The 24,736-nt window shown below is 41.1% G+C and overlaps 1 protein-coding gene across 1 annotated transcript in view; it reads left to right on the forward strand.

The window, feature by feature from the left end:
* Positions 1 to 934: 934 nt before the first annotated feature.
* The window catches only part of LOC147138044 (contactin-associated protein-like 4), a 173,975-nt gene continuing 150,173 nt past the window's right edge, over positions 935 to 24,736 (forward strand). The window contains 3 exon segments of the mRNA XM_086047238.1: positions 935 to 1,016; positions 1,482 to 1,707; positions 19,548 to 19,658. Coding sequence (XP_085903364.1) covers positions 1,632 to 1,707; positions 19,548 to 19,658 — 187 coding nt within the window. The 5' untranslated portion in view covers positions 935 to 1,016; positions 1,482 to 1,631.

Genomic DNA, 24,736 nt, shown 5'->3' on the forward strand with positions numbered 1-24,736 from the left:
CACTCATAGAAACACAAATCAATTCACAACATTTGAATAAAGTCAGACATCTATTTTGTTTTTATGTCGCTACGTGCTGAGGCCTTTTTTTCCTGATCCCACACAGTGCCCCCTCATAGTAGCATAGTTGGGGAGGTGATTTTTCCCCTGTTTTTACCTTGTGTTTTCTCCATTACTTATCGGGGAGCCGTCTGGCAACCCGTCACCCTCCTATTTGTGTCTCCCCCTGTGTTAAGTGTCATTATCTCTCCATGTTTTTGGACGGGTTGAAATGGTCAAATTAATTTCATTGCTCTGTACTTGTGACATGTGCAATGACAATAAAATGTGATTTCCTTTTCCATTTCCATCCAAGAACTGCTGACAAAAAAAAATCATACAAGGCTGGGCATCACCATGGACCAGAAGGAAAACAGCAACACATGCGGCCCTATTTTGGTAGACTGGTGCCCATGTGCTTGCCGTTTAAACGGGCGTAACTTCAATTTTGTACCAGCGCAAAGTCTAGCAAAATATTAAAAAAAGGAAACTCCACCCGCACGCACAGTTTGACTTCACCTTGCGTCAGACCCGCTCCCAGAATGAAAACTGGGTCCTTGGTCTGATAATGGGTGTGACAAAATCATACCAGTACTTAGGAAAGGCCTACCTCTGGTTAGTCAGTGGAGGTCTGTGTAGCTCTATAAAAATACTCCTTCAAAGCCTTTCACTGGCCCACCACCAAAACAGTCAAGTTAGAGCAGGGATCTCCAAGTACGGTCCTCGTGAGCCCCTATCCAAGCCCGTCTTGTATGTTACCCTGTTTCAACACACCTGATTCAAATGATCATGATCGTTATTAGGCTTGTGCAAAGCTTGTGAGGTGATTGAATCAGGTGTGTTGAAACAGGGTAACATAAAACAGGCTGGATAGGGGCTCACGAGGACCAGGCTTGGAGCCCCCTGACCTAGAGGATGTAACAGATAGCAGGATGTTCTTAACAGTGTCTCTCACTCCCGTACATTAGAAACTTAATGTGAGCCTACTGTCATATGTGAATATGGCAAGACACAAATCTTCTAATCCATGTGTTCTCGATGGTAAAAATCAGTCTGGCTACACTTTGCTGGGCTGTATGATGCCAGGCCCTCGTGGAGTCTCTTTGTGAAGATTTAATATTGCTAAACGTTTCCCCTCATCGCTCATCATCGCGCAAATTGTCAAAGTGCAATATGATTAGCTAATGTTGTGCAGTTTTATTCAAGTGTTGGACATGAACTGCTCAGTGTATTTTTTGCTGTCCCGATGCCCCACAGACATGAAATAAAAGAAAGCTCTTACAAGTGGACAGAACATATACGTTTAAAATAAAACCCCAAAACAATAATAATCCTTAACTTGTCATAACACCGTATGGTGTATAGCTGAAATTGTCTGGTAATCCCCCCGCCCTTCAATTCTCTTTCTCTTTATCTTCCCTCCATCACTTGATGGAGTGCAGACGGTGTGAGAGCGTCTCCTTTTCTCCCGCCTGCACGAGCAGACTGAGTCCCCTAGTGTAGCTGGAGGAGAGAAAGGCAGCGAACGGGAGAGGAGAGAACTGTCTCCACTCAGTCAGGACTGATATTGTGCGCAGTAACGTGCTTTCAACATGCCTCTGAGGAGTACGAGACTGCCTGGGATTGCTGTGCTGATCGTCTCGTTGCTTCTGAGCTCCCATGGGACAGGTGAGCAGTCCTTATACTCAAATGTGTCTACTACAACAGTTGTATACAACATCTGATATTTTCTTTCCTGTATTGTGAAGAATCTCCAAACTAATGACTTGGCATGTTCTATATTTTTCTTGCCTGGAACATGGCACGTGAGCTAACTATGAAGCAGATACATCAGAATGAATCAGAGGCAAATCTAACTGGGGACAAAACAAACATTCAAATCAAGTTTAATGCATTCATGTCTGTGAATTATTTACACTTTAAATAATTTGGAAAATGTTTTGCATATTAAAGAAAAATCAGATGGATCATTAACGGTTATAAAGTAGCATTGCAGAGTTATAATAAAGTGCATTCCTGTATACTTAATATCCTATTTAATTTTGGGGGGGAAGCTGTGGCTGCTCAGCGCAATAAACTCAAGAGGTTTTACTCAACCATGTGTTAGTTTTAGTTTTACCAATAAGGTTTGGGAAGAAAATAACATAGTAATAATAATAATAAATAATGATGGTATTATTATTATTATTATTAATATAATCCCGTGGAAATGTATCAGGTCACAAACATTGTGTTTATCTAGATTGTTAGCTTGAAACCTGTTTTTTGAGCAGAGTGATGGATTGATGGAGGATGAGAGAAGGTTTGTAAGCATAAATAAGTGTTGGGCTTTCTCAACTGTTGTATTGATTGTTTGGAGGGGCAATAAAACCGAAAAGAGAGCTATTGAGTGATAGACATATTGGCTGGCATTGACACAAATTTACATGAAAATGTAGATTTTCTAACGCTTGAACACTGACTCATTAATTTCTCATGTAGCAAAGGATGGATGTCTTTGTCACACTCAAGCAGAGATTGGTTCTCTTGCACGACACAAAAGCACATTGACCTGTTGACGTTAAGATAAAAAAATACTGCCAGTTTAGATTATAATGTAATTATATGGCGTGCTGAAAATTATTGTTTGACACTGCACTGAGAAAACAGGGCAGACAGGAAGATCTTTCAACGTGAGTGATCAGATTCAAATCCTGTCTGACATGGACATGATCTGTTCCATAATTAGCTATTCAACCTTATATCCTTATATACCGCCCCCGCTACCCTCAACCACCCACCCACCCACACACTAACCAACAACAACACACATTACAATAAATCCTGGAATTGGTGGTTGGTTATTTGTGTGGCTGTCCAAAGTCCAATCCGACACATAAAAACATTTGTTTACAACGTAGACTCCAGCTATCATATTGATAATGACATCTTAATGGATGCATCGATATTCATTTATACATCAAGATAGTTGTCAGTTGTCAGATGTCAATGGAGTGGGAGCAGTGGGAATCCTTTTAAATCATGTTTTTGGGTTTGTACGAGATCAATTACTTCAGTTTCATCGCCGAAAACATCGCTACGATTCAATACAAAGGCAAAAAGAAAGGCATCGCGCGTCTAATGGGAGTAACCCAAGTGTACGTGAGGGGGAAGGTACAAACTGCAGAAGGGGGCAGGCCTTGTTGCGAAGGGGAGGGGCAATATGCCTGGGTCTGTACTAGAGTGGGCGGCGTATTCTTTTGTTAAAACCAGAAGTGCTACATCATCGGAAGTCCAAATATGGGCAAAAGGGAGGGGTTTGGAAGGTTGACGTCATCCAGGACATGCCTAGGCTTTGTCACTAATGGAGTCGGGGTATTCTTGTGTTAAAATCAGTGTTACGTCATTCAAAGCCCAAATATAGACAAAAGGGAGAAGATGGAAGGTTGACGTGTTATATATATTTACTGTTTGTTCTTCCTTTTATTCAAAGTTGAGTATATAAGCCCTTTGGTTAACTTTGTGAATGCAGTCTTAGTCTGTGTCATGCATGTGATATGTTGATTATTTTAGACTTGTTGAAATGTCAATGATAGTTTTAGATTAACTCCAATCATTTTTCTTACAAAAAAAATGGTATCTGGTAATCAATGTGATGTTAGCTAAAAGAGTTAAGGATGTGTTGCCTTGCTCAAGGACACCTAAATTGTGGTTATCCTTCGGTCTGCGACAGGTTTACATAGCAGATGCTTGCGCATGATTTGAAATACCTCCAACAGTATCTCTTTATCCCCCTACTGATTATTTCCCTTATTGGTGTCTAGTAGAGTGTTTCATCAGTTGGCTGAGAAAATGAGATGCGGGTTCTGATTATTTAAATAGCTGAGGTTGAAGGGGCCACTTAAATCAGCAGTTATTTTCTTAGAGGGCTGAAAATTAATTTTCACTCAAATGCAAGAGTGTCAAATATGCTGTATGAGGGTTTAATTTAAGTTTAAGTTTAGCTCCCTGCTTCACATGCAAACAGTGTGTCCCATCAGAATTTTCAACTTTTCAAAGAGCTATACGGCCCCACAAGACCATCAACATCTGAATAAAATCAATTTGCTGTGAATGTGCTGGAGATTTCAGAAGCCGCTGCCCCATCCTTTATGCTTTAATGGGATCTGTGATACGTAGTGTATAAATCACCTTCCCCTACTTGGTGTCATTCTGACAATGTGTTTTGTACAAGTGGAGTTAAAAGGAGGCCGTGATTAAGTCAAGATTATGTACTGTAGCAGGTACCAGCAGGTGGTGGTGCAAGTCTGGAGCCACCTCTTGTGAATCTTGATTCATTAATCCACAGCAAGTAATTAGGCAATAAAAACTACAAAGATCTGCAGTCAATCCATCTGCACTTTGTGACCTGTGGGATTTCATATTTTGGCCAAGGGCTGCTCCCTGTAAATGGAAGTCACCCAAATACAAAGCCACTCACCAACAGGCCCTGTCATTACAGCATATAAAATGACTTCTTATTGGGCCAACAATCAGACACATTCCACTGATGTCATCATATACTAGCAGTCTTTAAAAGTTGGTAGAAACTTAGTAGTCATTAGGACACTGAACAAAATGGTGTGTTGAATTTACTCAATGTCATTTTGTCAAGTGGTTGCACGAAATAAGATCATTTGAATCTTGATACATTTTATAAATAGACTACTACCGTATTTTCCGGATTATAAACTGCAACTTTTTTCCTAGGTTTTGAAGCTTTCGGGTTATAGTCCGGTGCGGCTATTCGGCGGATTTTTCTTCCACCTGTAGGGACGGTCTAACCGGAATTACAACACAATAAAATACCACTGAGCGGTGTACAATTGCTATTAACAGGATGTGACTACAGGTGGAGTTGGAACAGGTGGGGGCGCTATGCACTAGGTTATGAATTATGTGATGAACTAGGCTGTGTATTTGTCGATTCATGTGCAATTTACACACGGGTAGGTGCAGGACCTGCAGATGATGAAGGCAGCAAACAACAACAACACCGTAATTCGGAGTGTTTGTTTGTGAACGGTCCACTTACGCTAGACAAACGAACATACTTATTTCCTTTTTTAACAGTTTATGTGATCGTTGATCATTCCTTCTTTCCTTTTACCTCACTCACTGCACGTAAGTCACTAAAAGAGAGAAAGCTAGAGGATTCCCAACTTTATTTTTAATTACCACTATGCAAATGTACGGAGCATACTCTCGCCCAAGACGGACGGTTGTTTATGGTGAAATTTTTTCATCATACAGCCGATGACCAAGCCACTGGACTTCGTTTTGACATGTTCAAAACGAGGGTTCCCTCGGTCTTCCGCCAAGCAGGAAACCTATAAAAACTCCGTCCGTTTTTAATTTTCTTCCTTTGCGATCGTGGGTGGCATCCCTGCACCCCCTAACACAGCAACGGTTCACCATGTTTCTATATTTCGGCCGTCTAAATCAAGCAAGAAACAGCAAGTTCATCTTGCGTGTAACAACAGTAGTCACGTCGCCTCCAATGCGCTCCCAATATACTACCCCGGTAGCGACGTCAGCGATGACGTGCAATGCACGGACCCTATTTCTCAACTTAGATAGGTGCGGCTTATGTATGTTTTTTTCATTATTTTTTTAAAAATAGAGTGGGTGCGGCTTATCTAAAGGTGCACCTTATATCCCGGTAAATACGGTACTCAACTTAAAAATAAATATACATTTGGATCCAGATGCTTTTATTTCATGCAACCACTTCAAATAAAATTGAATAAATTCAGCACACCATTTTTTTCAACTCTCAACTCAAATTTATTTATGGTGTAATTTAAAACAGCCATTGCATACAAAGTTCTGTTTGTGGAGTAATAATCAGTCATACAATAACAAAGATAGTCAAAACAAATACAAAAACAGCAGACACCATGAAACACTGAAACAATGCCGCGTAACGTGCTGAGTCAAAACCCATAGAGTTAAAAAAATGTGTTTTAAAGTAAGTTTTTAAAATGGATGGAGAGAGAGTCTTAACTAACATTTAACAGGTCATTCCAAAGAGAGGGACCGCCAATGGAAAAGACTTTATCCCAGAGCTGGGCAGTCTGTCCCAAGGGCGGAACGATCCGGCCCTCCGGCACGGCCCCTCGCCCATTTTTGGGGCGGAGCACGACACGTTTTAAAAAAGGGGTGAACTAAGCAAAGGCAGATATGTATTTTAGTCCGGTCCACTAATTAGCCCACATTGTGTGTGACATGGTCACGAGGCGAACAAAGTTCATGTCAACCTACTCAATACGGGCAAATGACAAAAATTGCATCCGAACATTTCAAACACACCATTAGTTATCCAACTGCACAGCAGACTTTAAGGACATAGAGTCAGTTGTACTACTACACTCAAAGATTACAATGAACCTTCTTCACAATATGACTACAGCTTTACCTTTACACCAGAATGTGTATGTTAACATAGCAGGGAGGTCATTGTTTGTTGTGCGGCCCTCAGTCATGGTTTCATAAAGTAGAATGCATATGTGTCCAGAATTTTGCTCAACACATTCATGGTGGAAGTGGGAACAAATCAAAATTAAAAATTAGTGTTTAGAATTATGGCAAATTAGTATATTTTTGTGTCATGGTGCTTTTTGGATATGAATTGAATGAATAAGCCACCAACGTCAATCTGCAAAGTGGTGACAGTGACAATCATTCTGATTGGCTGTCAGCCAGGTAATGCAAATCGGTGCACGAGATAGATGAATTTGTAAAATGGTATACAATCTATTTCAGATCTTTCAATATGAATATTTTTAACTGTATTGCATTGGTTCAGTCAAAACAAATTTTCAATGTTTAAAGGGATGGTTGAGCTGGGATGGCCATGTTTTCACTAACAAGTTCATTTTATATATTTCTGGATCAGGAAAATGAAAAAAGTTGTCATTTTCTATTTTATCAATACATTTGGGAGAAATTAGGAAATAAGTGTCTCCATGAATAACTCCTCTTGTTAATGAGGAAAATGGCCGCGCCCCCTACCGTTCTATCCTTGTTCGGTCGGAGTCACTGGAGGAACCGATTACAAAGTCTCCATTGGAAATCATTGTACTTTCATTGCTTATAACGTCCAAAAACGGTGATCAATTGGCACCAAAATTTATGTGGACATCCTTACTAATGACCACTTCAACTTATCAAAAGGACTAACCATCACCGTGGCTGATTTATATGAGAATGAGGAAATCAGTCCAAACTTGACATGATGATAATATTCCTCTTCAAGAACAATAACCCACTGGAATGATTTTCTACTTATTGGAGGAATGTTTTTTATGGAAGTCCCAACTTGAGCGAAATGATCATTTCTGTACTGTATGTACAGTATTTTTTGCTGACTTTGCCTCTAATGTTTTGAAAAATCCGTACAGTAAAATCAGTCCAAACTTGGCATAATGATAGTATGGGCCATCAGCAAGAAGAATCCACTGGAATGATTTTTTACTTATTGGAGGAATGTTTTTTATGGCAGTCCAAACCTGAGGGAAAATAATTTTTGTACTGTTTATACTGTGTTTTGTGCAGACTTTGCCTCTAATTTTTGAAAAATCTATACAGTACAATCAGTCCAAACTTGACATGATAATAGTATTCCTCTTTCCTCTTCAGGAAGAACAAACCACTGGAATTATTTTCTATTTATTGGAGGAATGTTTTTTATGGCAGTCCAAACCTGAGGGAAATGATGATTTTTGTACTGTTTGTACTATGTTTTGTGCAGACTTTGCCTCTAATTTTTGAAAAATCTATACAGTAAAATCAATCCAACCTTGACATGATGATAGTATTTCTCTTCAGGAAGAAGAATCCACTAGAATGATTTTCTACTTATTGGAGGAATGGTTTTGATGGCAGTTCAAACTTGAGGGGAATGATGATTTGTCTACTGCATGTAATGTGTTTTGTGCAGACTTTGCCTCAAATTAAAAACAAACAAACTGTACAGTAAAATCAGTCCAAACTTTGTATGCATATAGTATTGACCACCTGGAAGAAGAATCCATTGCAATGATTATCTACTTATTGGAGGAATGTTTTTTATGGCAGTTCAAACGTGAAGGAAGTGATGCATTGTGCACTGTATTTTGTGCACAGTTGCGACATGCGGAAAAGCATTTACCGTAAGGTTTGGAATACGCGCGCACTCAAAAACGTAGGAGTGGATAGCTTGACCGCAGTATTCCTGCAGCGCTGCGTTGGTTATAGCCTTTCTCGAGGTTCTTTTGCTTACTTATTTGTCCGCAAGCAACCACTGCTTCTCTTTGAAAGGTTTAAAAGTAATTCTGACCTCTTGTTGGTCCTCCCGAACGTGTTTGGCGCCGTGTTTTTGGTTTCGTAGAAGTGATGTCAAAGGACGAAGGTTCCTTCTGAATGGACAGTATTTGGCTAACTACTGCCGCCTAGGCCCTTGGCATGCGTTTGAAAACGCACTTCCACGGTTTCGTGTGAATGCGTTTTTTTATGTGTATTCCAACGCAGGCGGGGGGAGGATATATGGTTGTTAAAACCCCCCGACTACGTGTAGACAAGGCCTTAGTACTGATGTCATTTTTACATGCAAACCTATTAAAAAAATGCCAATGTTAAGCTCATCCAAGTGTCCCTTTAAAATACAGTAATTTATCAATTCTAAAAGGAAATATGATCCTTTCCACATGTATTAACTGTAAAATTAACAATTAATAATTGTTCTGGTTTTTTTTTACAATATATTGCCTCAAAAACACACCGACTCATTGTTATTCATATTACAGATTTTTTATATCATGATTTCACAGCATATTAATGTTAATGTCACAAACATTATTTGCAGTGCAGATCTAATAAGCTCCTCGCCCACGGTTCTCCAAGCCTGGTCTCTGTTTTTCTTGTCCCGGTACTTGTAGCTGGCCGTGTCATATTTAGCCCAGTAAATATTTTGTTTTATATTTTACCATTTTAATTTTGTGAACATTCTCAAAACTCGACATACTGTATTCTGTTTAAACAATTCAAGGGTTATTTCTGTGCGTTATTAATCTACATTGACCATTATGTAAATATGCTTGTTGGTTCTGCATTGTCTATTGTAGCAAGGGAGGCATTTATTAACACACAGAGGCACTTGTGTGACGTAGCGGCGCTTTCTCATCAAAGCAGGCAAGAGCTTCTGTACGGGGGAAGATTGTTCCGTTACCTGTTTGAATGTGACATGCTTTCTTTTGCTCCATCACAGAATAAAAAGGTGTTTGTCCTGACTCCTGGGCAACTACCTCACTCATAATGCATAGTGCTATTACGGCTCTCTGCCGTCTGTCAGTAACAATGCGCTGCTTACAAGATCCCTACATATCAACGGTCTGTGTGCTCCTCCTGATTGTCAGTTCAGGTAAAATGACAGATGACAATCAGCTGGTATTTGTAACCTTTGCACCGACACCACGAACATTCACAGCCATAAAAAAGAATAGCAAATAAATGAAGTGTAAACGTGAGAGACTTAATGAAACCATTGATGACATTTAAGATTAATCAAATTATCGGCCAACTGCTACATAAATTTGTCCATTAATTCAGAAGGCTTCATACTGAACTATTTCACATTCGCTGCATTGACATATAAATAATGACCGCCGTTAAATAAAGCAAGCAGTTACATTACAGCTCTCGACTCACTCACTTTGTCTCCTTACACATATACAACTATCTCTCCCGTGGCGTCATGCACGGACACTTTTTTTTTGGGGGGGGGGGGGGGGGGGGGCTCAAGGGTCGACAGTTTTTATGAATAAGGTCAGAGGGTCGAGGCTGGAAGGGTACCCAGGTTGTGGCCGACTGACTAGAAAAAAAAGGGTCAAGTGCCCAGCTCTGCTTGATGCCTCTCTGAGCCCCTGCTTCGTCCTCGGTACCTACAGTAGCGTCTGGTACGCTGACCTGAGACTCAGAGAAGGTGCGTAGCGGTGGAGGAGCTCAGAGAGATAAGGTGGGGGCAAGTCCATTTAAATATTTGAAAACAAATAAAAGTATCTCAAAATAAACTGTAAAATGTACAGGGACCCAGTGAAGGGATGCCAGAATTCAAATTACGTGCTCCTACCTACGAGCAACAGGTAGAAGGCAAGCAGCAGTATTTTGGACCAACTGGAGACGCTTGAGGGAGGACTAGCTGACTCCAAAATAAAGCGTGCACTTGTAAAGAACTCAAGAAAACAATACACTTATATTTGAAAGAGGATAATACATTTCCCCACATCACCCTAAAGGTTACACTACTTACAAGAAGATAGGTATATTTGGCTTCTCGGTAAAATGTAAGGCTGTACCTGAAATGCACAATCTACTGTATCTCCTATAGCAAGCAGTCAAAAGAGGGCGGCAGAGGTAAATAGTTGGGAGGGAGCCCGGGTGAGTCGTTGTCGGGACTTATTTGGAATTATTGTTTGCATTTTACAGGAATTGGGCATTGCTTTGCATTTAAATCCATAGTTTTACTATCTCTTCAATTATAAGAGTTAATAGAAACTAGTGTAATTAATATTGAAGGTGATTTTTGTTTGCCTGACATTTTTTTGGACGGAGTCCCTGGAATCCGTAGCACATGGCCTAACAGGGCCTGCTTGACCGATATGGGGCTGAGAAAATAATTGATTTTCATCACTTCACCTACTTTATGAAATTATTCTATTTTTATTTATTTTTTTTTAGAAAAAAACATGATACACTCCACAAAAAGCTGTACGAAAAGTCTCAAGCCACCATTGGGAATGTTCTTTTAGCAAGACTGTAATGATCAAGGTCAAGGCTGTTTCTGTCCACAAAAGTAAAAATAAATAGTGGCACAGCAATTCTTGTCCGCCCATTCATTCTTTAGTTAGCAAGGTAGATTAGATTAGATTGTTTTTATTTGTTCACTAGGGGAAAGTGTAAATTAATTAACATTTTATTAGTGACAGAAAAATGCAAGTTCCCTTAGTTTCCATAGTTAGTGTCCCTGCCAGAAAGTACACGCTGTTCCCGTTCAGGGTTATAAGAGTTTTAGATTTTCATTATAGTAAGCTTTTATTTCATTTTGACTTTTGAAATTCAGTTAGTTTAAATGAGTTTTTAGATCAAGTTTGTTACTTTTCATTTTTCAAAAACGCTTCATTTTCCATCCATCCATCCATTATCACATCCATCCTTATCCTCACAAGGGTCGCGGGTGTGCTGGAGCCTATCCCTGCTGTCAACGGGCAGTAGGCGGGTGACACCCCGAATTGGTTGCTAGCCAATCGCAGGGCACACAGAGACAAACAAACAACCGCACTCACAATCACACCTAGGGGCAATTTAGAGTGTCCAATTAACCTACCAAGCATGTTTTTGGAATGTGGGAGGAAACCGGAGTACCCGGAGAAAACCCACGCTGGCACGGGGAGAACATGCAAACTCCACACAGGGAGGCCGGAGCTGGGATCGAACCCACGACCTCTGAACTGTGAGGTGGACGTGCTAACTAGTCAACCACCGTGCCGCCACGCTTCATTTTAGTTAAAAAAATAAAATAAATAAATATATATATATATATATATATATATATATATATATATATATATATATATATATATATATATGTATTAGCTGTAGCGACCCCTGAGAGGAAAAGCCGAAAGGATAACAACAAGTGTTGTTCCGATACTGGAATCAGGTGGTTTCCCAATACCGCATAAAAATGCTGGTATTGGATCGGGTGGGATTAACAAATAAGACGCAGATGCCGGTTATCGATACTGGTATCATTATTTGAACGTAGCATGCATATTTGAGAGCCACATGCGGAAGGAATATACAAGGAGAAGCCTTATCCATTATTAGCGTTATTGGTCATCAGTCGACTTATGTCTAGTTTGGTGAAAAAGGTTGCTATAAGGACATACATCGCCACATTGGAGGCAGTTGCTTGGGGGGACTTTAATGATATCAAGAGCCTGCAACTATGTGGGGGCATGTCGGCTGGATCTCTGTCTCGTAGCAAAGTATGTTGATTATGTTTGACACAGTACACCGATCACTAGTTTAATGGCGTAAAACGTCTTTCATGAAATGGTTTGTGTCCAGATAAACTCGTCTTTATGACCCGTCAAAGCTTTTTGAGCTCGCCCTAGCTTGCTAACTGCTAACAAAGAGACAAGTTTGTTTACAACACATCACTCAGCAAAATGTTCTATAATGTTCCATCAACGTATATGGAATTTGTATACCTATATAATTAACTGATTAATGTTGAACAGCAGTGCGAAATAAATCCTGAATGAAAAGTAAAAAGAAAACAATAACTGATATAAAGTCATCAGATCATAACCTTGTATGTTGTGATGGTGTTAAGTGGTCACATTGAAGATTTGACAGCCATTGTACGCGTCTGCTTTCAAACAACTTCGTTTTCGCCTCCGGCTAATTTGAATCATTGCTGGTATCACAAAATAAAATCTCTAGTTGACCGATTAGAACAACCATATGTTTTTAGAAACACATAACGGGCTTCTGTTATCTCAATCACTCGACCGCCCGCCCCTCTGGCAGCATACAAATGTGACGTCACGCATTGGGGGGTCGGTTAGCATCACTGAATATATTTTAGAAGTACAAATGCTGCACCTTACTTTATTACAAATGTACATTCATGTGAATACAGTATGTATCCCATGTCTCACTCTCACAAGCGTGACGAGCTATGAAAATAGGCTGTTTATTCAACATATGTATTTTATGTGTATATGTTACTACAGATACCTCGCAAGTGATGGGTGTGCAATTCTTTAGAATTACCCAAAAAAAAATTGCGCTTATTTTGGATTTTTCTCCAAACGGCGATCGGTACAACACTAATATATATATATATATATATATATATATATATATACATACAGACACATACACACACACACACACACACACACACACACATATAGACAGAGCTGGGCAGTCCGTCCGGCCCAGGGACCAGTCGGACCCTCCGGCCCGGCCGGATGCCCATTTTAGGGGCGGAGGGGTGGGGGGTGACAAATTTTAAAAAAGGGCTGGACTAAGCATGGCCAGAAGTGAATTTACTCCGATTTTTTTTGTAATCCGATTTTTTGGTAATATCATTACAGTTACTGAGTAACGGGTAACGCGTTACAAATTTCGGGACTATAATACATATGTTGACATCTGTATTTTACATTTATCAAGTAGATCTGTTTTCAACATCACTTGATCATAAGCTATTACTTCCAGCACTACTTAAATATAAAGTTCCTGTCGCACTTGGAGCTTCACGTGACAACGTGAGTGCGCGAGTCAATTCTCTGCCATGCAATTCAATGGACTTTATACCATTAACAATACCCAAGAGGGCTGAGAAGTTATTGTTTGTGACAATAATCACTGTCACGGTTTCATAAAATAAAATGCAAATCATAGACACAAAATACAAGCAAGAACAAACCTAAGTAAAACGAAGCGAATAAACTGCAAAAAAATAAGTCACTGTGCTTTTTAGATATGATTTAATGAACTTAGTGCCATCAATTGCCATATGTAAAACGTAGTGATTCTGATTGGCTGTTCACAATCAAAATTCAAATCATCTGCCGGTGACAAATGACGTCACGCTACGGCACCATCAATCGGACAAACTGCAATAGACGCCATTATTAGAGTCTGATGCGCTCGTTTCTTATTTACCTTTTTTTTTCAAATCACCTCGAAACTTTGTCTCCATGTAGTAAAAGAAAATTAGAACTAACTGAAATTTCAATTATTATAAATAGAAAAAATAATAATGAAAAAGGAAAAAACATTTAATCAGGTCAGTTTTGACTTCAATACATATTTTTGCATTTATTACACATGCCCTGTCTGTGTCCATCCATCCATCCATTATCTCCCACTTATCCGAAGTTGGGTCGCGGAGGCAGCACCTTCAGCAGGGAAGCCCAGACTTCCCTCTCCCCAGCCACATCTTCCAGCTCTTCCGGAAGGTTCCCAAGGCGTTCCCAGGCAAGCCGGGAGACATAGTCTCTCCAGCGTGTGCTGGGTCGTCCTTGGGGTCTCCTGCCGGTGGGACATGCCCGGAACACCTCACCAGGGAGGCGTCCAGGAGGCATCCTAATCACATGCCGGAGCCACCTCAACTGGCTCCTCTCGACGCGGAGGAGCAGCGGCTCGACTCTGAGTCCCTTCTGGATGGCCGAACGTCTCACCCTATCTCTAAGGGAGAGCCCGGACACCCTGCGAAGGAAACCCATTTCGGCCGCTTGTATCCGAGATCTTGTTCTTTCGGTCATGACCCACAGCTCATGACCATAGGTGAGTGTAGGAACGTAGATCGACCGGTAAATTGAGAGGTTCGCCTTTCGGCTGAGCTCCTTCTTCACCACGACAGACCGATACAGGGTCCGCATCACAGCAGATGCTGCACCGATCCGCCTGTCGATCTCCCGTTCCATCTTACCCTCACTCGTGAACAAGACCCCAAGATACTTGAACTCCTCCACTTGGGGCAGAATCCCATCCCCGACCCGGAGAGGGCACGCCACCCTTTTCCGACTGAGGACCATGGTCTCAGATTTGGAGGTGCTGATCTTCATTCCGACCGTTTCACACTCGGCTGCGAACCGCTCCAGCAAGAGTTGGTGATCGCGGCTTGAAGAAGCCAACAGTACGGCATCATCTGCAAAAAGCAGAGATGCAATACTGAGGCCACCAAACCGGACCCCCTCGACACCTCGGTTGCGCCTAGAAATTCTGTCCATAAAGGTTATGAACAGAATCGGTGACAAAGGGCAGCCTTGGCGGAGTCCAACCCCCACAGGAAACAAATCCGACTTACTGCCGGCAATTCGGACCAAACTCTGGCATCGGTGGTACAGGGACCGGACAGCCCTTATCAGGGGGCTCGGTACCCCGTACTCCCGAAGCACCCCCCACAGAACTCCCTGAGGGACACGGTCGAACGCCTTCTCCAAGTCCACAAAACACATGTAGACTTGTTGGGCAAACTCCCATGCACCCTCGAGGACCCTGCTGAGGGTGTAGAGCTGGTCCACTGTTCCACGGCCAGGACGAAAACCACATTGCTCCTCCTGAATCCGGGATTCTACCTTCCGACGGACCCTCCTCCCCAGCACCCCTGAATAGACCTTGCCGGGGAGGCTGAGGAGTGTGATCCCTCTGTAATTGGAGCACACCCTTCGGTCCCCCTTCTCTGTGTTTCTATCTATCTCTCTATCTTGTTAGACCAATTATCGATTATATGTTATGCATCAGGCGGCACGGTGGTCGACTGGTTAGCACGTCCGCCTCACAGTTCAGAGGTCGTGGGTTCGATCCCGGCTCCGACCTCCCTGTGTGGAGTTTGCATGTTCTCCCCGTGCCTGCGTGGGTTTTCTCCGGGTACTCCGGTTTCCGGAATCCTCCCACATTCCAAAAACATGCATGGTAAGTTGATTGGATACTCTAAATTGCCCCTAGGTGTGATTGTGAGTGCGGATGTTTGTCTCTGTGTGCCCTGCGATTGGCTGGCAACCAGTTCAGGGTGTCCCCCGCCTACTGCCCAAAGACAGCTGGGATAGGCTCCAGCACGCCCCGCGACCCTTGTGAGGAGAAGCGGTACAGATAATGGATGGATGGATGGATGTTATGCATCACTATTTGTGTGCAAATGGCAAATGGACTGTCACTTGTATAGCGCTTTTCTACCTTTGGTACTCAAAGCGCTTCACACTGTACTTCATCTACCTACTGATGACGCAGCATCGGGAGCAACTGGGGGGTTCAGTATCTTGCTCAAGGATACTTCAACATGGTCACAATGGCCGGGGATTGAACCCACAACCTGCCGGTTGGGAAAGGACCACTCTACCACTGAGCCATGCCGCCCCAGTGGCATGGCTCAGTGGTAGAGTGGTAATGATAATTTCAGGGCAGCACGGTGGTCGACTGGTTAGCACGTCCGCCTCACAGTTCAGAGGTCGTGGGTTCGATCCCGGCTACGGCCTCCCTGTGTGAAGTTTGCATTTTCTCCCCGTGCCTGCGTGGGTTTTCTCCGGGAACTCCGGTTTCCTCCCACATTCCAAAAACATGCATGGTAAGTTGATTGGACTCTCTAAATTGCTCCTAGGTGTGATTGTGAGTGCGGATGTTTGTCTCTGTGTGCCCTGCGATTGGCTGGCAACCAATTCAGGGTGTCCCCCGCCTACTGCCCAAAGACAGCTGGGATAGGCTCCAGCACGCCCGCGACCCTTGTGAGGATAAGCGGTATGGATAATGAATGAATGAATGAATGATAATTTCATTTGTGGTTTACAGTCTGTGATTATTTATTTACTGAACAAAATATCAGTTCCAATATTTATATTTAAAAAATAAATCTTATTGATACAAATATTGATCAAAGGTAGTGATGTCCCACCACACCATAGAGTTGAAAAAGTTTAATATTATAGACCACACTGTATAGTTAAATATGCTCATAAGTTAACTCTACCAGCTAGAGTATGGCAGCAAATTTTGCATTTTCCTTTTAAGGTCTTAAAATCATTATTGAATAAATGAATCCCCGATTTTTTAAAAAGTAACTTAAAAGTAACTTAAACTTGAGTAACGCATTACTCTACAAATAGAGTAATATTGTAAAGAAACGTATTACTTTCACATGCAAGTAACTAGTAATATGTTATATATTACATTTTGGAAATAACTTGCCCAACACTGTATATATATATTTTATATATATATATATATATATATATATATATATATATATATATATATATATATATATATATATATATATATATATATATATATATATATGGGCGGCGGTGGTCGACTGGTTAGCACATCTGCCTCAGACAGAGGTCGTAGGTTGGATCCCGGTCGGCTCCGGCGTCCTGGTGTTTATTACTCAATTTCATTCTGACATCAGTGAATGATTTTTAAATGAATCAGTGAATTACCTCCAGCTCTCCTTTCTAAAAGTTGGCAAAGTTGTAGTGTTTTTCTGCAAGTTCAGCAACCTTTTAGCCCAATTTCCCTGTAGACTCCTTACTTTAGGCCTAATTTTTCCTCTCACTCATCTTCTAAATGTCACGACTCCAATGAGAAAACCTCTTATTTCTCTTTAGCCATTTTTTTTCTGCCAAGGACACACCAATTGCACAGATACATAAGACAAAGATATGAGGTTTTCATAGTGCCTTCCCAATTCATTATCTGTACCTAGCGCCTGCTACTCTTCCAGCATTTAGGTGTAGGGCTTGGATGTAAAGCAACAACAGTCCGATTTTTTTGTTATGCTTATTGATGGACTATGCACACAGCACTTTCCATGTTCAATTTAAGGTGGTATGTTAACTTCCAGTCGGCCTGCGAACCTATAATGTCAACATGACAAACAACTCAAAACTCAGTTCACACCAAACATATCGGCACGCCACAGTTTTGGCTGCAGGAGCAATCTCACTGACTTGAAAAAGTAAAAACTTTTGATGTGATTTCAACCTTGAAAAGTACGAGCACCAAACTATTTAATATACCTATTACACAACCTCATCTTATCATACATTTAACGACAGAAGTTATTTGTAAGTAAATGTTGCATGCTCATTACCAGAGCTGGGCAGTCTGTCCCTGGGCCAGACCGGTTGGACCCCCCGGCCCGGCCGGATGCCCATTTTTGGGGCGGAGGGGTGGGGGGTGACAAATTTTAAAAAATGGCTGGACTAAGCATGGCCGGAAGTGGATCTTAGTCGGGCCCACTAATCGGCCCTCATGCGTGTGACGTGCTCGCGAGGCGGCCAAATTTAATCTCAGTCTACTCAGTGAAAGGCTTCTTTTTAGGCTTCTTACAAAACAACTTGTGTCCGGAAGTATATTCAAGCTGCGCACAGCACTCAATTATTACACTGGCACATCATGCACTTTCCTACTTCCAGAAGAACGTCGTAGCAAAACTGCTGTGTAGTGGTTTGCTGGTATGCTTTCATTTTGAAGGCCGGGAAGTGTGAAGGAGGGGAAGTGTAGAAAATAAGTAACTCGCAGACTTGTCATCTGTTGGACCCAAATAATTATACAATAGGACATAACCAACCCCAGGGGTCGCAATAGAAGTAAGTACAGTACACGCAGCTGGGTAAGTACGTGAGTAAGTGGTGCGTTTGAAGCGTGTCCACAGCGGGTTTGAATAGTAAGGTAGCCAGCTAATTGTCTTTAAAAACACCTTCCGTTAGCATCTCTCCCGCGGGGGCATCATGCAGGTTTTTTTTTTTGTTTTTGTTTGGGGGGGCAAGTGCCCAGCTCTGCTCATTACACACATTTGTCAAAGTTACTTACAGATGATGGTTGAATAATCATGAACGACAAACAGGCAGTTGCCTCCCTCTGGCTGGGGTATTGCATCATACAGCCAAGCACAGAGGAGACGCAGTCATAATTATGACCGAATACATAAATACTTTTGGAGACTTGGAAACATTCTACATGGTCGGGGATGAATAAAAGACTTATTTAAGAGATCTACAACCGTCTTGGTGAGTTTAAAGTTATCTTACCGTAACGTTCTTGTATGCAACATGTGTAAATGTTAGCTAAATGTTACCATTGTATCCCGGCGGAAAAATGCGACTTATACTCCAGTGCGACTTATACATGTTTATTTCGTCTTTATTATGCATTTTATGGCTGGTGCGACTTGTACTCCGGAGCGATTTATAGTCCAGAAAATACGGCAGTGATTAAACTGCTGTCTACCAACGACCTAATCACATTTTAATGACAGTTATGCATTGTAAAGGGGGTTCTAGAGGGCTACAGAAAAGTTTTCAATGTTTGCACCCTGACATTTAATGGTTTTCCTATACATTAACAGTATTCTCCAGCAAAACCAAAAGTGCATACAAGCCTGCACACAACTAATAGCATAATGGGAACTAAAGTATGTGATGATTACCATGGTACTTTGTAATATAATGGATGCTATTATTTCCTGTTGTATATAGGTCTCTAGTTTTTTTCAGTCTGAGTCAGTTCATACGTAACGTGTCCCTTTTCATGTCATGTTGATTGGACTTTGTTAACTTAATATTTTTGATTGCATTGTTTTATTTACCTTCAATTATTATTATTATTTTTTGTTTGTTTTCGATTTTACTGTTTTATGTTCTGTTCGAAATAAAGATTACAATCAATCAATTGATCCTACCACATACCTTGTTTAGGTTTTTGTATATAGACTTGTTTTTTTAAAATTATTAGATTAGTCCAGCTCCCCTGCCTTGGCTCTTCTGCTTACCTGCATTTGGGTTCACCTTTGCATCCCCACCTCCACCACAAAAACCCCGATCTGTGGCAAAAATATCCAGATTTCTTTCACTCTTGACTTTGTGACAATGCAACTTCTTAATGCCTGTGCATTCCTGTCAACCCACATCCCTCCCTATTTGATTTATCAACAGATGTTTGTGACAGCCCACTGGTGTCTAATCTGCCCCACTCATCATTTCGAAGCTCCTCACAGCTGTCTGCTAGCCATGGGCCGGTCTACGCAAAGGTCAACAGGAGAGAAGGTAAAACTACCATTTAGAGGATGCTGTAATCCACAAAGAACAATCAAGGTGAAGAAACAATTAATACAAGGTTTCAATTTGAAAACTAACTTTATTAGATGCTTCAAGTATTCAGTATTAGGTAGTAGAATGGCGCTTGACGAATGATGGGAAAAAGTTTAAAATAGACGGATTAAAGAGTAGACGGAAACCCCTTTATTTAGTCAGCCATTCATCTGCAGTCCGTCATTAGTCTATTTTTCACTGCGCGTCTTCGTTGGCCGTGGCGAGCGCTGGGAGGAAAATAGTGAGTTGTTGTTGCTCGGGGGACAGATTTGAGTGAGGGTCCAAGCTGTGAACAGGTTAATCCACCCGTTTTTACCCATCTCTGGGGGCCATTTTGTCACTTCTGTGACCGAAAATCACATCACAGTTGCTCAGAGCTCAGGTAATGACCAATCACAGCTCACCTGTTTTCTGAAGCTGAATCGTGATTGGTCGTTACCTGCGCCCTGAGCCTTTGAGATGTAATTTTCAGTCGACAGAAGTGACAAAATGGCTATCCGATGAGATGGCTAAAAAGGGGTGGATTTGCTGCTTAACTCATGTTTCATATTAATCATATTTTCTTGTTTCAACTAAAAATATGTTTGGGTTGACTTCCGCTTTAAATAAGTGGAAAAGAACCACTTTCTTCATTTCCTAAATACAATGGACGATATAGCAACCGCTGCTGCTTTGTTTGTGTTGTCCCACCAGGTATAGTGGACCCTCGAGAAGCACACCGCTGCTCGTGAATTTTGCAGCTTTCGCAATGTGGTGACTGAGGCTTGCCACAAGGAGAGGCAGACCTGTAGAACGTCCGCTTTTCATCCCTTTTAATATTTTGTTGAGTCGTGTCATTACCCAACATGTTTAGCTCACCGTTTAGGGCTCTGCACTTTCAATGTGGCAATCCTAGTTCAAATCCATGGGAGGCAACGGAACTCTTTATATTTGTGACTTTCTTGTTAATTAAAAAATAAAACCACCACTGCATGTAGAAAATAACTTTTATGTTGTTCACATTACTGTGTATTGATGCTATGTATGCATCTCTCTCTCCCTCTCAAATTGATTAAATAATACCGTACTCACTGACATGTATATTTAATTTTGGCAGCGGTGAGGTGAGTTTTGATCGTTGCGTCGGGAGCATTATTTTTTAAGTTTTTAAGTTTCCTGACCCGATCAGCTGTTTTATACACATGTCACATGGAAGTGTCACACCTCTGAGCTGAAGTGACAGCTGAAACTGTCAGCACGGTATAGTTCTCTCTCTTTACAGGGAAAAAAAAGTCAAAAAATAAAAAAAACTGCAAACCTAACTATAACTAGAAAATGCAATTTCTGGAGAAATTGCATGTTAAGGCAAAGAAGCTGAATAAAAACTGCGGAATGCGTTGGAATGACACTGAATGAAGTGGAATGAAGTTGAATGACCTCAAATTATAAAAAGAATTGCTGAAGGGAAGCAAGAGGAAGCAAGGAAACAATGACAGAAGGAAGTCAGGAAAAAAATAATTGATGAAAAGATGTAAAAGTGAAATGTTGCATCTGCAATTGGAAATCAATGGTGAATTTTTTGTTGTTTTTTTTCAAGTATGAATAAGTTGAATTTTTGGGAAGTAGGAATTGTGGGTGTGTTGAAAAGCTTTACCAATGTGAATTGAATGAGTTGAATCTTGTGAATTTGAAATTGGAATGGTGTAAATGTGAAATGTTGAATGTGCCATTGGAAATGAATGCACATTCGTGTCACTATTTTGATTTTTCATGAGTAGCATTCTGACAAGTGCCCTTTCTTTTTGCGCCATATCTCCAAAGTAAAAATCCGCTAGTCAATCAAACAATCAATGAATTGGTAGCTGTAATCAAGTAAATGCAAATATACTGACAAGATGAATCAACTCCTTCGCTGGTCCTCGCAGTTTCCATTGCAGGACGGATTGAAAAGCTCATGGGTGCCAACAGACACTCAGCTTGTCTTTCATTTGCTGAATAGATGCAGGACTCTAATTGGCTTGTCGCTGTGGTTCGATTTTATTCAAGCTTGAGCGAAAAGGGGGCGAGGCAGCGTGTCCCAGGCTCAAAGCATCGCGATGATTAACCCTCGTGCCATGTATTTTGACCAAAAAATGGTCAACACTTTGAAGTGTGATAACTAAGTCATTTCTGAATATGTTTGCACTTTCAACCACTCAAAATGTTCAGTGGCACCAGACCTATCCATACATATATAGTTTTTATGTATTTATTTAATTATGGCCTCTATGGACACAGCAGCTGTGGTATGCTAATAGCAAAGCTAACTGCTGTATATATCTGAAAAAAAAACAAAATACATTGGATTATTTCATATGACATAATTAGAGCATTGAATAAGTCAAAAAGTCATAACAGATTTTTGGGGGGAATGTCCCTATTTTTGACAATGGCAATTTCCAACTTTTTACCCCTCTCGCGGTATTTTGACCAAAAAATGGACAACACTTTGAAGTGTGATAACTAAGTAAATTCTGAATATTTTTGCACTTTCAACCACTCAAAATGTTCAGTGGCACCAGACATATCTATGCATATATATTCATTCATTCATTATCCATACCGCTTATCCTCACAAGGGTCGCGGGCGTGCTGGAACCTATCCCAGCTGTCTTTGGGCAGTGGGCGGGGGACACCCCGAATTGGTTGCCAGCCAATCGCAGGGCACACAGAGACAAACATCTGCACTCACAATCACACCTAGGGGCAATTTAGAGAGTCCAATCAACTTACCATGCATGTTTTTGGAATGTGGGAGGAAACCGGAGTACCCGGAGGAAACCCACGCAGGCACGGGGAAAACATGCAAACTCCACACAGGGAGGCCGGAGCCGGGATCGAACCCACGACCTCTGAACTGTGAGGCGGACGTGCTAACCAGTCGACCACCGTGCCCCATGCATATATAGTTTTTATTTATTTGTTTATTTATTTATGGCCTCTATGGACACAGCAGCTGTGGTATGCTAATAGCAAAACTAACTATGCTGTATATATATATAAAAAGAAAAATCTAATTGGAATACGTCATATGACATAATTAGAGCATTGAATAAGTCAAAAAGTCCTAACAAAAATTTTTGGGGAAATGTCCCTATTTTTGACAATGGCAATTTGCAACTTGCGGTATTTTGACCAAAAAATGGACAACGCTTTGAAGTGTGATAACCAAGTCATTTCTGAATATTTTTTCACTTTCAACCACTCAAAATGTTCAGTGGCACCAGTCCTATCCATACATATATAGTTTTCATGTATTTATATTTGTTATGCCCTTTATGGACACTAACAGCTGTGGTATGCTAATAGCAAAACTAACTATGCTGTATATATAAAAAAAAAGTCATAACAGATTTTTTTTTTTGCATGCCCATTGTTTTGACAAGGGCAATTTCCCAATTGTTCTCCCCCTCGTGGTGACACTTGGAAATGTTATAACTAGGTTATTTCAAAGAGTATCTGTTCTTGACAACTACTCCAGAATTCAGCAGTTCGGGTGCTGACGAGAACCAGAGGGCGGGAGCATATTACACCAGTTTTAAAATCGTTGCATTGGCTACCCGTGTGTTTCAGGATCGATTTTAAGGTACTTTTATTAGTTTATAAATGTCTTAATGGTCTTGGGCTATCTTATTTATCCGATTTGCTTTTATCATACCAGCCCTCGCGGATCCTGAGGTCCTCTGGCACTGGCCTTTTAATTATTCCAAGGGTGAGGACCAAAACGCATGGTGAGGCAGCATTCAGCCATTTTGGTCCTCAAGTTTAGAATAGCCTGCCAGAGGACGTCAGGTCCGCAGAGACTGTTGCTGTCTTTAAGAGGAAGCTCAAGACACACCTTTTTAGTTTGGCTTTTACCTAATTTTAAGTAATTTATCTTTTCTTTTGACTCAGGATTCTTCTTCTCTTAGTTTACTGATTTTAGTTCCTCAATTATATTACTGTTGTTGTTAGCTTTTAGCTCCAGTGTTTCCTCATGGGGGGCCCTCCGCGTTGGGGGGGGTGGCTGCCCTTCCCGCATGGGCCGTCATCGCAGGGGCTCCTTGGGTCCGGATGGCCGGGAGCCTCTACACTTTGTGTGGGGTCCACCCGGCTGATCCAGGCCGGGGGTCTCTGTGATGGCGGCACTCCCTGTGGCCCGTGGACTGTCATTCCTCTCAGCGTGAACGAGCCCCCCTTGGGTACCCTTTCCCATATGGTTCCTCTGTGCCTTGTCATGTCTTTTTTAACAACGTTTATACGGTTGTGTGCTTTGTGTGTATATGTGGGGTGTGTGTGTGTGTGTCGGTGCGAGTACTGATGTACTGGCGGATATATATCTTTGGGTTTGTTGGGACGGAGGGCGGGAGTGGGTCTTCCTTTTTATGTTGTGTTTTGGACATTTTTACTGGTCAGCACTTTGAGTTGCATTCTTTTTGTATGAAAAGTGCTTTATAAATAAATTTGATTTGATTTGATTTAATTTGATTTCTGAATATTTTTTACTTTCAACCACTCAAAATGTTCAGGGGGATCAGACCTATAAATATACATATACATATATAGTTGTTATACATTTATTTATTTATTGTCGATGCCCTCTATGGACAACATAGAGGGCATTGTTGAAAAAAAATGTTTGCGTTGACTACCCCATACATTTATTATACATTTATTTATTTATTGTTGATGCCCTCTATGGACAATAAAAGCAGTATTATGCTATGAGAACTAAGTCATTTATAAGGTAATTGAACCAGGAAAGGTTAAAAAAAAAATCACAACTGAAGAATTCATACTTCAGATAGTACAGTACAACTGCTGCGTTTATAATTTGTGAGCGCAGCGCAGCGCAGCGCAAACACTGTGTGACAGTGTTTGTTGTTTTTGTCTTAGGTTATCTTAAAACCGGTAAACTTAACTACAATCCCGCGTTGCATTTTATCCAAAGGACTTTATTGATGTTGTTGTGCAAAGATAAAGTTAATGCATGGTCCCCGGCGGCCATGCTTCTTCTTCATTTTTTAAATGAAGTA

This window comes from Filicampus tigris, chromosome 12, assembly GCF_054856515.1.
Source record: "Filicampus tigris isolate MCC_2025a chromosome 12, RoL_Ftig_1.0, whole genome shotgun sequence".
In the NCBI taxonomy this organism is placed as follows: domain Eukaryota; kingdom Metazoa; phylum Chordata; class Actinopteri; order Syngnathiformes; family Syngnathidae; genus Filicampus; species Filicampus tigris.